The sequence below is a fragment of the Aristolochia californica genome, unplaced genomic scaffold (assembly GCF_029961685.1).
Source record: "Aristolochia californica isolate CCGP_79_NKW_82.1479 unplaced genomic scaffold, dmAriCali1.0.hap1 SCAF_2, whole genome shotgun sequence".
In the NCBI taxonomy this organism is placed as follows: Eukaryota; Viridiplantae; Streptophyta; class Magnoliopsida; order Piperales; family Aristolochiaceae; genus Aristolochia; species Aristolochia californica.
This window is the reverse complement of record NW_027181881.1, coordinates 23381572-23396250: the sequence shown is the minus strand read 5'-3', so window position 1 is coordinate 23396250 and position 14679 is coordinate 23381572. Positions and strand designations below refer to the sequence as shown.

Sequence of the window (14679 nt, the reverse complement as noted above, 5' to 3'; positions counted from 1 at the left end):
ATCATCCAAATACACAACGACAAATTTGTCTAAGTACTCAGAAAATACCTCGTTCATGAGAGTGTAGAAAGTTGTTGGTGTGTTGGTTAGGCTGAAGGGCATAACCATGAACTCATAAGCCCCATATCTCATTACACAAGTAGTCTTCCCCTCGTCTCCTTCGGCAATCCGAACTTGGTAATAACCACTTCGTAAATCCAGCTTGGAGAAAACTCTTGCCTCCTTCAATTGATCAAAGAGATTAACAATAAGGGGAATAGGGTACTTGTTCTTGATGGTTACCTTGTTGAGCACCCTATAATCGATGCATAGTCTCATACTTCCATCCTTTTTAGTCTGAAACAGTATAGGGGCTCCATAAGGTGCTTTGCTTGGCTTTATGAACCCGAATCCAGCAGCTCGCTGAGTTGTTTTTGCAATTCATCCAACTCTTTGGGCGCCATTCGATATGGTGCTTGTGCTGGCTTTCTTGCTCCGGGTTCAAGCTCTATGCGATGGTCCACCCCTCTCCTAGGTGGTAACCTCGCTGGGAGTTGTTCCGGCATGACGTCTCTATACTCATGAAAAATGGTTTGTATCTCCTTAGGGGTAGGCATGGCCTCAACCTGTTCTATAGCACAAAAAGAATCAATGTAAGTAGAACAACCCTGCTTAAGACCTTTCTTAAGCTGGAGGGCTGATAACATTAAATATTTATTTTTTTCATCTTCAACTTCAGAAACAGTACAAGGACTTTGCTCGTCCATAATCCCCACTACCCCAACATGTGGCATTACAAAAGCCCTACAAACCGTGAAAAACTCCATTCCCAAAATTACTTTGAAATCATCCATACCAACAATGGTAAAATTCAGAAATCCTACCCACTTGCCTATCACCACCGGGACATTCTTGGCAATGCCTTGGACTTCACAAGCAGCAGAATTTACGGCTTTCATTTTGCTCCCATCTTTCTCTCCTCGTATCCTTAGGCGCCTTGCCTCCTCCTCCGAAAGGAAGTTGTGGGTGGTGCCAGTGTCCACCATTGCTTTAATAGTATGTCCAGCAAGTTTTAGTGTTATAAAAAGAAGTTCTCTTGAGGGTCTTACCGGAAGTAGAGCAACCTTCTCCTCCTTGGAACGGACAGCAGCATTGAGAAGGGTTAGAGAACCCATCCTAGGCTCAATTCCTCCATTGTCAGATTCTGTTTGAGCAGCATTGAGGAGTCTCTTTTTAGGACAATCCCTCACATAGTGCTCTCCCTCGCATATAAAACAATGAACCTTCTTCCTCTGTTTGTCCCTTCTCTTCTTCTCTTCCGGCCTAGCCTTGGTATCTTTTACCCATGGCTTCTTCTCCCCTTTCTCCTTCTTCTTAAAATTTTTTTTACCATTATTTTCCTTGGACACCTTGTTAACCGAATCATTCCTCCTCTCGTATTCGGTTAACTTTTCAGTCGTAGATAACGCTAAACTAGTGTCTTTACCTCTCGTCTTCTCAATTCTTGCTCAGCCCATGGACGAAGGCTAGCAAGAAAGGAGAAGAGACGGTCCTCATCCGTCATGTTGGAAATACAAAGCATAAGGGAAGTGAAGGATTGTACATACTCTTTAATTGTACCTTTCTGTGTCAATGCATGAAGTTCCTTCCTTGCTTGGTACTCGACATCCTCCGGAAAGAATTGCCTCCGCAACTCCCTCTTGAAATCTTGCCAAGTGTGGATGGGGTCCTCTCCCTCTTGCTCATCTCCCATGCGTCTTCTCCACCAAAGAACAATATCATCAGACAAGAACATGGCAGCCGTACTAACCTTATCTTGCTCGTCAGTGAGCTTGCTCGCATGGAAGTATTGCTCCACTTGCCATAGAAAAATATCTATGACCTTCGCGTCTCTCTTTCCACTGAAAGACTTTGGTTCAGGCACCTTTATCTTTGCTTGTGTGTGACCAGGCCCTCCATTTGCTAAGGCTAGTTCGCACAAAGAGAGTCTAGCCCGCAACTCTCCAGTGAGGTCTTTGACGTACTTCCTCAATCGTTCCATCTCCACTCTCATGACAGCCATGGCAGAATGGACGTCCTCCTCAAATCCTCTTAGCCAATTCGGAGTTGGCTGATGCTCCTCAATCGTCCTTTGAACGAACTCCTCCCAGTTCGTACAAAGGTTTTCAACACTGTTCAAACGATGTTCAAGAGTAGAAAAATGAAAGTTAACATCACTTAGTTGTTCATTGTCTCTTGAAGCATCTTCTCCACTTTTTTCCTATCCTTAAAAATCACAGATACTTTTTGGAACTATCTCTCTCAGCATTTGTGCATTTCCATTTTCGATGTTCAAATTTGTTTTCAGATCCAAACCTGAGTTTAACTCCCCCATTTTTCTCGTAAAAAAAAAAGATATAAGGCATAACAAAATGAAAATTTTAGAGTCCATGTATGCAAAAAACAAAGGTGAAAATTATTTCACGCACTAAAAATTAACTCCAAGGTTTTGTTTTCCATGTTTGGGAAATTCCACTAGTACAACCGCTAATAATGAGCTTGGTGGAATTTTATAGGAAAGGGATTTCTAACTGATCCTAACATGCTTTAAGTGCGGTGGATATGGATGCCAGAAACATGTTGAGGATGCAAGTGGACCTAATGATCCAAAAACTTCAAGGAGTAGAAAAAATCAAATTCTCAAGTGGTTGGATATTTACTAGAGCGAAACATCCCACTTTTTGCCTATCCTTAAAAATCACAGATACTTTTTGGAACTACCTCACTCAGCATTTGTGCATTTCCATTTTGGATCTTCAAATTTGATTTCAGATCCAAACTTGAGTGTTCACTCCCCCATTTTTTTCGTAAACAAAAAAGATTTAGGGCATAACAAAATGAAAATTTTAGAGTCCATGTATGCAAAAAAAAATTTGAAAATTATTTCACGCACTAAAAATGAACTCCAAGGTTTTGTTATCCATGTTTGGGAAATTCCACTAGTACAACCCCTAATAATAAGCTTGGTGGAATTTTATAGGAAAGGGACTTCTAACTGATCCTAAAATGCTTGAAGTGTTGTGGATATGCATGCCAGAAACATGTTGAGGATGCAAGTGGACGTAATTATCAAAAAATTTCAAGGAGAAGAAAAAATCAAATTCTCAAGTGGTTGGATGTTTACCAGAGATAAACAACCCACTTTTTGCCTATCCTTAAAAATCACTGATACTTTTTGGAACTATCTCCCTCAGCATTTGTGCATTTCCATTTTGGATGTTAAAATTTGTATTCAGATCCAAACTTGAGTTTTCACTTCCCCATTTTTCTCGTAAACAAAAAAGATATAAGGCATAACAAAATGAAAATTTTAGAGTCCATGTATGCAAAAAACAAAGTTGAAAATTATTTCACGCACTAAAAATGAACTCCAAGGTTTTATGATCCATGTTTGGGAAATTCCACTAGTACAACCGCTAATAATAAGCTTGGTGGAATTTTAGAGATAATGGACTTCTAACTGATCCTAACTTGCTTTAAGTGCGGTGGATATGCATGCTGGAAAGATAATGAGGATGCAAGTGGACCTAATGATCCAAAAATTTCGAGTAGAAAAAATCAAATTCTAGTGTGGTTGGAAATTTACCAGAGCCAAACAACCCAATATTACCTATCTTTAAAAATCACAGATACTTTTTGGAACTATCTCTCTCAGCATTTGTGCATTTCCATATTGGATGTTCAAATTTCTTTTCTGATCCAAACTTGAATTTTCAGTCCCCCACTTTTCTCGTAAACAAAATAGATATAAGGCATAACAAAATGAAAATTTTAGAGTCCATGTATGCAAAAAAGAATTCTAAAATTATTTCACGCACTAAAAATGAACTCCAAGGTTTTGTTATCCATATTTGGGAAATTCAGCTAGTACAATCCCTAATAATAAGCTTGGGTAAGTTTTATAGGAAAGGGTCTTCTAACTGATCCTAACATTCTTCAAGTGTGGTGGATATCCATGCCAGAAACATGTTGAGGATGCAAGTGGACCTAATGATCCAAAAATTTCGAGGAGTAGAAAAAATCAAATTCTCAAGTGGTTGGATATTTACTTGAGCCAAACAACCCACTTTTTGCCTATCCTTAAAAATCTCAGATACTTTTTTGGTACTATCTCTCTCAGCATTCGTGCATTTCCATTTTGGATGTTCAAATTTTTTTTCAGATCCAAACTTGAGTTTTCACTCCCCCATTTTTCTCGTAAAAAAAAGATATAAGGCTACAAAATGAAAATTGTAGAGTCCATGTATGCAAAAAAAAAGTTGAAAATTATTTCACGCACAAAAAATAAACTCCAAGGTTTTGTTATCCATGATTGGGAAATTCCACTAGTACAACCGCTAATAATAAGCTTGGTGGAATTTTAGAGGAAAGGGGCTTCTAACTGATCCTAACATGCTTTAAGTGTGGTGGAAATCCATGCCAGAAACATGTTGAGGATGCAAGTGGACCTAATGATCCAACAATTTCAAGGAGTGGAAAAAATCAAATTCTCAAGTGGTTGGATATTTACTAGAGCCAAACAACCCACTTTTTCCCAATCCTTAAAACCCACAGATACTTTTTGGAACTATCTCTCTCAGCATTTGTGCATTTCCATTTTGGATGTTCAAATTTGTTTTCAGATCCAAACTTGAGTTTTCACTCCCCCATTTTTCCCATAAACAAAAAAGATATAAGGCATAACAAAATGAAAAATTTAGAGTCCATGTATTCAAAAAAAAAATTAAAAATTATTTCACGCACTAAAAATGAACTCGAAGGTTTTGTTAGCCATGTTTGGGAAATTCCACTTGTACAACCCCTAATATTAAGCTTGGTGGAATTTTATAGGATACGGACTTCTAACTGATCCTAACATGCTTTAAGTGTGGTGGACAGGCATGCTGGAATCATGTTGAGGATGCAAGTGGACCAAATGATCCCAAAATTTCTAGGAGTAGAAAAAATCAAATTCTCAAGTGGTTGGATATTTACCAGAGCCAAACAACCAAATTTTTGCCTATCCTTAATAATCATAGATACTTTTTGGAAGTATGTCTCTCAGCATTTGTGCATTTCCATTTTGGATGTTCAAATTTGTTTTTAGATCGAAACTTGAGTTTTCACTCCCCCATTTTTCTCGTAAAGTAAAAAGATATAAGGCTTATTAAATGAAAATTTTAGAGTCCATGTATGAAAAAAATAATTTGAAAATTATTTCACGCACTAAAAAAATGAAATAAGAGGTTTTGTTATCCATGTTTGGGAAATTCCACTAGTACAACCCCTAATATTAAGCTTGGTGGAATTTTATAGGAAAGGAACTTCTAACTGATCCTAACATGCTTTAAGTGTGGTGGATATGCATGCTGGAAAGATGATGAGGATGCAAGTGGACCTAATGATCCAAAAATTTCAAGGAGTAGAAAAAATCAAATTCTCAAGTGGTTGGAAATTTACCAGAGCCAAACAACCCCTATTTGCCTATCCTTAAAAATCACATATACTTTTTGGAACTATCTCTCTCAGCATTTATGCATTTCCATTTTGGATGTTCAAATTTCTTTTCAGATCCAAACTTGAATTTTCACTCCCCCATTTTTCTCGTAAACAAAAAAGATATAAGGCATAACAAAATGAAAATTTTAGAGTCCATGTATGCAAAAAAGAATTTGAAAATTATTTCACGCACTAAAAATGAACTCCATGGTTTTGTTATCCATATTTGGGAAATTCAGCTAGTACAACCCCTAATAATAAGCTTGGGTGAATTTTATAGGAAAGGGTCTTCTAACTGTTCCTAACATGCTTGAAGTGTGGTGGATATCCATGCCAGAAACATGTTGGGGATGCAAGTGGACCTAATGATCCAAAAATTTCAAGGAGTAGAAAAAATCAAATTCTCGAGTGGTTGGATATTTTACAAGAGCCAAACAACCCACTTTTTGCCTATCCTTAAAAATCATAGATACTTTTTTGGAACTATCTCTCTCAGCATTTGTGCATTTCCGTTTTGGATGTTCAAATTTGTTTTCAGATCCAAACTTGAGTTTTCACTGCCCTATTTTTCTCGTAAAAAAAAGATATAAGGCATAATAATAAAATGAAAATTGTAGAGTCCATGTATGCAAAAAAAAAAGTTGAAAATTATTTCACGGACTAAAAATGAGCTCCAAGGTTTTGTTATCCATGATTGGGAAATTCCACTAGTACAACCGCTACTAATAAGCTTGGTGGAATTTTAGAGGAAATGGACTTCAAACTAATCCTAACATGCAAGAGCCAAACAACCCACTTTTTGCCTATCCTTAAAAATCACAGATACTTTTTGGAACTATCTCTCTCAGCATTTGGGCATTTCCATTTTGGATGTTCAAATTTGCTTTCATATCCAACCTTGAGTTTTCACTCCCCCATTTTTCTCGTAAAGAAAAAAGATAGAAGGCCTATTAAATGAAAATTTTAGAGTCCATGTATGCAAAAAAGAATTTGAAAATTATTTCACGCACTAAAAATGAACTCCAAGGATTAGTTATCCATGTTTGGGAAATTCCATTTGTACAACCCCTAATATTAAGCTTGGTGGAATTTTATAGGAAAGGGACTTCTAAATGATCCTAACATGCTTTAAGTGTGGTGGACCGGCATGCTGGAATCATGTTGAGGATGCAAGTGGACCAAATGATCCCAAAATTTCAAGGAGTAGAAAAAATTAAATTCTCAAGTTGTTGGATATTCACCAGAGCCAAACAACCCACTTTTTGCCTATCCTTAATAATCACAGATACTTTTTGGAAGTATCTCTCTCAGCATTTGTGCATTTCCATTTTGGATGTTCAAATTTTTTTTCAGATCCAAACTTGAGTTTTCACTCCCCCATTTTTCTCGTAAACAAAAAAGATATGAGGCATAGCAAAATGAAAATTTTAGAGTCCACGTAAGCAAAAAAAAATTTGAAAATTATTTCACGCACTAAAAATGAACTCGAAGGTTTTGTTATCCGTGTTTGGGAAATTCCACTAGTACAACCCCTAATAATAATCTTGGTGGAATTTTATAGGAAAGGGACTTCTAACTGATCCTAACATGCTTTAAGTGTGGTAGATATGCATGCCAGAAACATGATGAGGATGCAAGTGGACCTAATGATCGCAAAATTTCAAGGAGTAGAAAAAATCAAATTCTAGAGTGGTTGGATATTTACCAAAGCCAAACAACCACTTTTTGCCTATCCTTAAAAATCACAGATACTTTTTGGAACTATCTCTCTCAGCATTTGAGCATTTCCATTTTGGATGTTCAAATTTGCTTTCAGATCCAAACTTGAGTTTTCACTCCCCCATTTTTCTCGCAAAGAAAAAAGATATAAGGCTTATTAAATGAAAATTATAGAGTCCATGTATGCAAAAAAGAATTTGAAAATTATTTCACGCACTAAAAAAATGAACTCCAAGGTTTAGTTATCCATGTTTAGGAAATTCCATTTGTACAACCCCTAATATTAAGCTTGGTGGAATTTTATAGGAAAGGGACTTCTAACGGATCCTAACATGCTTTAAGTGTGGTGGACAGGCATGCTGGAATCATGTTGAGAATGCAAGTGGACCAAATGATCCCAAAATTTCAAAGAGTAGAAAAAATCAAATTCTCAAGTGGTTGGATATTTACCAGAGCCAAGCAACCCACTTATTGCCTATCCTTAATAATCACAGATACTTTTTGGAAGTATCTCTCTCAGTTTTTGTGCATTTCCATTTTGGATGTTCAAATTTGTTTTTAGATCGAAACTTGAGTTTTCACTCCCCCATTTTTCTCGTAAAGTAAAAGATATAAGGCTTATTAAATGAAAATTTTAGAGTCCATGTATCCAAAAAAGAATTTGAAAATTATTTCATGCACTAAAAAAATGAACTCCAAGGTTTTGTTATCCCTGTTTGGGAAATTCCACTAGTACAACCCTAATATTAAGCTTGGTGGAATTTTATAGGAAAGGGACTTCTAACTGATCCTAACATGCTTTAAGTGTGATGGATAGGCATGCTAGAAACATGTTGAGGATGCAAGTGGACCTAATGATCCCAAAATTTCAAGGAGTAGAAAAAATCAAATTCTCAAGTGGTTGGATATTTACCAGAAGCAAACAACCCACTATTTGCCTATCCTTAAATATCACAGATACTTTTTGGAACTATCCCTCTCAGCATTTGTGAATTTCCATTTTGGATGTTAAAATTTCATTTCAGATCAAAACTTGAGTTTTCACTCCCACATTTCTCTCATAAACAAAAAAGATATAAGGCATAATAAAATGAAAATTTTAGAGTCCATGTACGCAAAAAAGAATTTGAAAATTATTTCACGCACAAAAAATGAACTCCAAGGTCTTGGTATCTTTGTTTGGGAAATTCCACTAGTACAACCCCTAATAATAAGCTTGGTGGAATTTTATAGGAAAGGGACTTCTAACTGATCCTAACATGCTTTAAGTGTGGTGGATATGCGTGCAAGAAACATATTGAGGATGCAAGTTGACCTAATGATCTAAAAATTTCAAGGAGTAGAAAAAATCAGTTTCTCAAATGGTTGGACATTTACAAGAGCCAAACAACCCACTTTTTGCCTATCCATAAAAATCACAGATACTTTTTGGAACTATCTCTCTCAGCATTTGTGCATTTCCATAGTGGATGTTCAAATTTGTTTTCAGATCCAAACTTGAGTTTTCACTCCCCCATTTTTTTCGTAAACAAAAAAGATATGAGGCATAGCACAATAAAAATTTTAGAGTCCACGTATGCAAAAAAAAATTTGAAAATTATTTCCCTCACTAAAAATGAACTCGAAGGTTTTGTTATCCATGTTTGAGAATTTCCACTAGTACAACCCCTAATAATAAGCTTGGTGGAATTTTATAGGAAAGGGACTTCTACCTGATCCTAACATGCTTTAAGTGTGGTGGATATGCATGCCAGAAACATGTTGAGGATGCAAGTGGACCTAATGATCCAAAAATTTGAAGGAGTAGAAAAAATCAAATTCTCAAGTGGTTGGATATTTACCAGAGCCAAACAACGCACTTTTTGCCTATCCTTAAAAGCACAGATACTTTTTGGAACTAACTCTTGCAGCGTTTGTGCATTTCCATTTTGGATGTTCAAATTTGCTTTCATATCCAAACTTGAGTTTTCACTCCCCCATTTTTCTCGTAAAGAAGAAAGATATAAGGCTTATTAAATGAAAATTTTAGAGTCCATGTATGCTAAAAAGAATTTGAAGATTATTTCATGCACTAAAAATGAACTCCAAGGTTTAGTTATCCATGTTTGGGAAATTCCATTTGTACAACCCCTAATATCAAGCTTGGTGGAATTTTATAAGAAAGGGACTTCTAACTGATCCTAACATGCTTTAAGTGTGGTGGACCGACATGCTGGAATCATGTTGAGGATGCAAGTGGACCAAATGATCCCAAAATTTCGAGTAGAAAAAGTCAAATTCTCAAGTGGTTGGATAATTACCAGAGCCAAACAACCCACTTTTTCCCTATCCTTAAAAATCACAGATACTTTTTGGAACTATCTCCTTCAGCATTTGTGCATTTCCATTTTGGATGTTCAAATTTGTATTCAGATCCAAGCATGAGTTTTCGCTCCCCCATTTTTCTCGTAAACGAAAAAGTTATAAGGCATAAGAAAATTAAAATTTTAGAGTCCAAGGATGCAAAAAACAAAGTTGAAAATTACTTCAGGCACTAAAAATGAACTCCAATGTTTTATTATCCATGTTTGGGAAATTCCACAAGGACAACCCCTAATAATACGCTTGGTAGAATTTTATAGGAAAGGGACTTCTAACTGATCCTAACATGCTTTAAGTGTGGTGGATATGCATGCCAGAAACATGTTGAGGATGCAAGTGGACCAATGATCCAAAAATTTCAAGCAGTAGAAAAAATCAAATTCTCAAGTGGTTGGATATTTACTAGAGCCAAACAACCCACCTTTTGCCTATCCTTATAAATCACAGATAGTTTTTGGAACTATCTCTATCAGCATTTGTGCATTTCCATTTTGGATGTTCAAATTTGTTTTCAGATCCAAACTTCAGCTTTCACTCCCCCATTTTTCTCGTAAAAAAAAAAAGATATAGGGCATAAAAAAATGAAAATTTTTGAGTCCATGTATCAAAAAAACAATTTGAAAATTATTTCACGCACTAAAAATGAACTCCATAGTTTTGTTATCCATGTTTGGGAAATTCCACTTGTACAACCCCTAATAATAAGCTTGTTGGAATTTTATTGGAAAGGGACTTCTAACTGATCCTAATATGCTTTAAGTGTGGTGGATATGCATGCTAGAAACATGTTGAGGATGCAAGTGGACCTTATGATCGCAAAATTCAAGGAGTAGAAAAATTTAATCCTCAAGTGGTTGGATATTTACCAGAGCCTAGAAACAAACATTTTGCCTATCCCTAAAAATCACAGATACTTTTTGGAACTATCTCTCTCGGTATTTGGGCATTTCCATTTTGGATGTTCAAACTTTTTTTCATATCCAAACTTGAGCTTTCACTCCCCCATTTTTCTTGTAAACAAAAAAGATATAAGGCATAACAAAATGGAACTTTTAGAGTCCATGTATGCAAAAAAAAATTGTAAATAATTTCACGCACTAAAAATGAACACCAAGGTTTTCTTATCCATGTTTGGGAAATTCAAAAAGTACAACCCGTAATAATAAGCTTGGTGGAATTTTGTAGGAAAGGGACTTCTAACTGATCCTAACATGCTTTAAGTGTGGTGGATATGCATGCCAGAAACATGTTGATGATGCAAGTAGACGTAATGAATCAAAAATTTCAAGGAGTAGAAAAAATAAAATTCTCACGTGGTTGGATATTTACCAGAGCCAAACAACCCACTTTTTGCCTATCCTTAAAGATCACAGATACTTTTTGGAACTATCACTCTTGGCATTTGGTCTTTTCCATTTTGAATGTTCTAATTTATTTTCAGATCCAATCTTGAGTTTTCACTCCCCCATTTTTTTCGTAAAGAAAAAAGATATAAGGCTTATTAAATGAAAACTTTAGAGTCCATGTATGCAAAACAGAATTTGAAAATTATTTCACGCACAAAAAATGAACTCCAAGGTTTTGTTATCCTTGTTTGGGAAATTCCACTAGTACAACCCCTAATAATAAGCTTGGTGGAATTTTATAGGAAAGGGACTTCTAACTGATCCTAACATGCTTTAAGTGTGGTGGATATGCATGCCAGAAACATGTTGAGGATGCAAGTGGACCTAATGATCCAAAATTTTCAAGGAGTAGAAAAAATCAAATTCTCAAGTGGTTGGATATTTACCAGAGCCAAACAACCCACTTTTTGCCTATCCTTAAAAATCACAGATACTTTTTGGAACTATCTCTCTCAGCATTTTTTGGATGTTCAAATTTGTTTTCAGATCCAAACCTGAGTTTTCACTCCCCCATTTTTCTCGTAAACAAAAAAGATATAAGGCATAACAAAATGAAAATTTTAGAGTCCATGCATGCCAAAAAAATTTGAAAATTATTTCACGCACTAAAAATGAACTCCAAGGTTTTGTAATCCATATTTGAAAAATTCCACTACTACAACCCCTAATATTAAACTTGGTGGAATTTTATAGGAAAGGGACTTCTAACTGATCCTAACATGCTTTTAAGTGTGGTGGATAGGCTTGCTAGAAACATGTTGAGGATGCAAGTGGACCTAATGATCCCAAATTTTCATGGAGTAGAAAAAATCAAATTCTCAAGTAGTTGGATATTTAACAGAGCCAAACAAGCCACTTTTTGCCTATCCTTAAAAATCACAGATACTTTTTGGAACTATCTCCTTCAACATTTGTGCATTTTCATTTTGGATGTTCAAATTTGTATTCAGATCCGAGCTTGAGTTTTCACTCCCCAATTTTTCTCGTAAACAAAAAAGATATAAGGCATAACAAAGTCAAAATTATTTCACGCACTAAAAATGAACTCCAAGGTTTTATTATCCATGTTTGGGAAATTCCACTAGTACAACCCCTAATAATACGCTTGGTGGATATGCATGCCAGAAACATGTTGAGGATGCAATTGGACCTAATGATCCAAAAATTTCAAGGAGTAGAAAAAATCAAATTCTCAAGTGGTTGGATATTTACCAGAGCCAAACAACCCACTTTTTGCCTATCATTAAAAATCACAGATACTTTTTGGAACTATCTCTCTCAGCATTTGTGCATTTCCATTTTGGAAGTTCAAATTTCATTTTAGATCCAAACATGAGTTTTCACTCCCCCATTTTTCTCGTAAACAAAAAATATATAAGGCATAAAAAAATGAAAGTTTTAGAGTCCATGTATGCAAAAAACAAAGTTGAAAATTATTTCAGGCACTAAAAATGAACTCCAAGGTTTTGTGATCCATGTTTGGGAAATGCCATTAGTACAACCCCTAATAATAAGCTTGGTGGAATTTTATAATGAAGGGACTTCTAACTGATCCTAACATGTTTGAAGTGTGATGGATATGCGTGCCAGAAACATGTTGAGGATGCAAGTGGACCTAATGATCCCAAAATTTCAAGGAGTAGAAAAAATTTAATTCACAAGTTGTTGGATATTTACCAGAGCCTAACAACAAACTTTTTGCCTATCCTTAAAAATCACAGATACTTTTTGGAACTATCTCTCTCGGTATTTGGGCTTTTCCATTTTGGATGTTCAAATTTGTTTTTAGATCCAAACTTGAGCTTTCACTCCCCCATTTTTCTTGTAAACAAAAAATATATATGGCATAAAAAATGAAAATTTTCGAGTCCATGGATGCAAAAAAAAATTTGAAAATTATTTCACACACTAAAAAAGAACTCCAAGGTTTTGTTATCTATGTTTGGGAAATTCCGCTAGTACAACCTCTAATAATAAACTTCGTGGAATTTTATAGGAAAGGGACTTCTAACTGACCCTAACATGCTTTAAGTGTGGTGGATATGCATGCCAGAAACATGTTGAGGAAGCAAGTGCACCTAATGATCCAAAAATTTCAAGGAGTAGAAAAAATCAAATTCTCAAGTGGTTGGATATTTACCAGAGCCAAACAACCCACTTTTTGCCTATCCTTAAAAGTCACAGATACTTTTTGGAACTATCTCTATCAGCATTTGTGCATTTCAGTTTTGGAGGTTCAAATTTGCTTTCAGATCAAAACTATAGTTTTCACTCCCCCATTTTTCTCGTAAAGAAAAAAGATATAAGCCTTATTAAATGAAAATTTTAGAGTCCATGTTTGAAAAAAATAATTTAAAAATTATTTAATGCACTAAAAATGAACTCCACGGTTTTGTTATCCATGTTTGTGAAATTCCACTTGTACAACCCCTAATATTAAGCTTGGTGGAATTTTATAGGAAAGGGACTTCTAACTGATCCTAACATCCTTTAAGTGTGGTGGATATGCATGCCAGAAACATGTTGAGGATGCAAGTGGACCAAATGATCCCAAAATTTTAAGGAGTAGAAAAAATCAAATTCTCATGTGGTTGGATATTTACCAGAGTCAAACAACCCACTTTTTGCCTATCCTAAAAAATCACAGATAGTTTTTGGAACTATCTCTATCAGCATTTGTGCATTTCCATTTTGGATGTTCAAATTTGTTTTCAGATCCAAACTTGAGTTTTCACTCCCCCATTTTTCTCCTAAAGAAAAAAGATATAAGGCTTATTAAATGAAAATTTTAGAATCTATGTATGCAAAAAAGAATTTGAAAATTATTTCACGCACTAAAAATGAACTCCAAGGTTTTGTTATCCATGTTTGGGAAATTCCACTTGTACAACCCCTAATAATAAGCTTGGTGGAATTTTATAGGAAAGGGACTTCTAACTGATCCTAACATGCTTTAAGTGTGGTGGATATGCATGCCAGAAACATGTTGAGGATGCAACTGGACCTAATGATACCAAAATTTCAAGGAGCAGAAAAAATTTAATTCTCAAGCGGTTGGATATTACCAGAGCCTAACAACCCACTTTTTGCCAATCTTTAAAAATCATAGATACTTTTTGGAACCATCTCTCTCGGTATTTGGGCCTTTCCTTTTTGGATGTTCAAATTTTTTTTCAGATCCAAACTTGAGCTTTCACTCCCCCATTTTTCTTGTAAACAAAAAAGATATAAGGCATAAAAAAATGAAACTTTTAGAGTCCAAGTATGCAAAAAAAAATTTGAAAATTATTTCACGCACTAAAAATGAACTCCAAGGTTTTCTTATCCATGTTTGGGAAATTCCACAAGTACAACCCGTAATAATAAGCTTGGTGGAATTTTATAAAAAAGGGACTCCTAACTGATCCTTACATGCTTTAAGTGTGGTGGATATGCATGCCAGAAACATGTTGAGGATGCAATTGGACGTAATGATCCAAAAAATTCAAGGAGTAGAAAAAATCAAATTCTCAAGTGGTTGGATATTTACCAGATCCAAACAACCCACTTTTTGCCTAGCCTTAAAAATCACAGATACTTTTTGGAACTATCATTCTTGGCATTTGGTCATTACCATTTTGGATGTTCTAATTTATTTTCAGATCCAAACTTGAGTTTTCACTCCCCCATTTTTCTCGTAAACAAAAAAGATATAAGG

At 35.5% G+C, this 14679-nt stretch overlaps 1 protein-coding gene across 1 annotated transcript in view; it reads right to left on the bottom strand.

Annotated features, from left to right (window-relative positions):
* Window positions 1-377: 377 nt before the first annotated feature.
* Window positions 378-14679, bottom strand: part of LOC137954950 (uncharacterized) — a 57392-nt gene continuing 43090 nt past the window's right edge. The window contains exons 2-3 of the mRNA XM_068801842.1: window positions 1466-2150; window positions 378-1412 (exon numbers count right to left, since the gene is read on the bottom strand). Coding sequence (XP_068657943.1) covers window positions 378-1412; window positions 1466-2150 — 1720 coding nt within the window. The remainder of the gene's footprint in view (window positions 1413-1465; window positions 2151-14679) is intronic.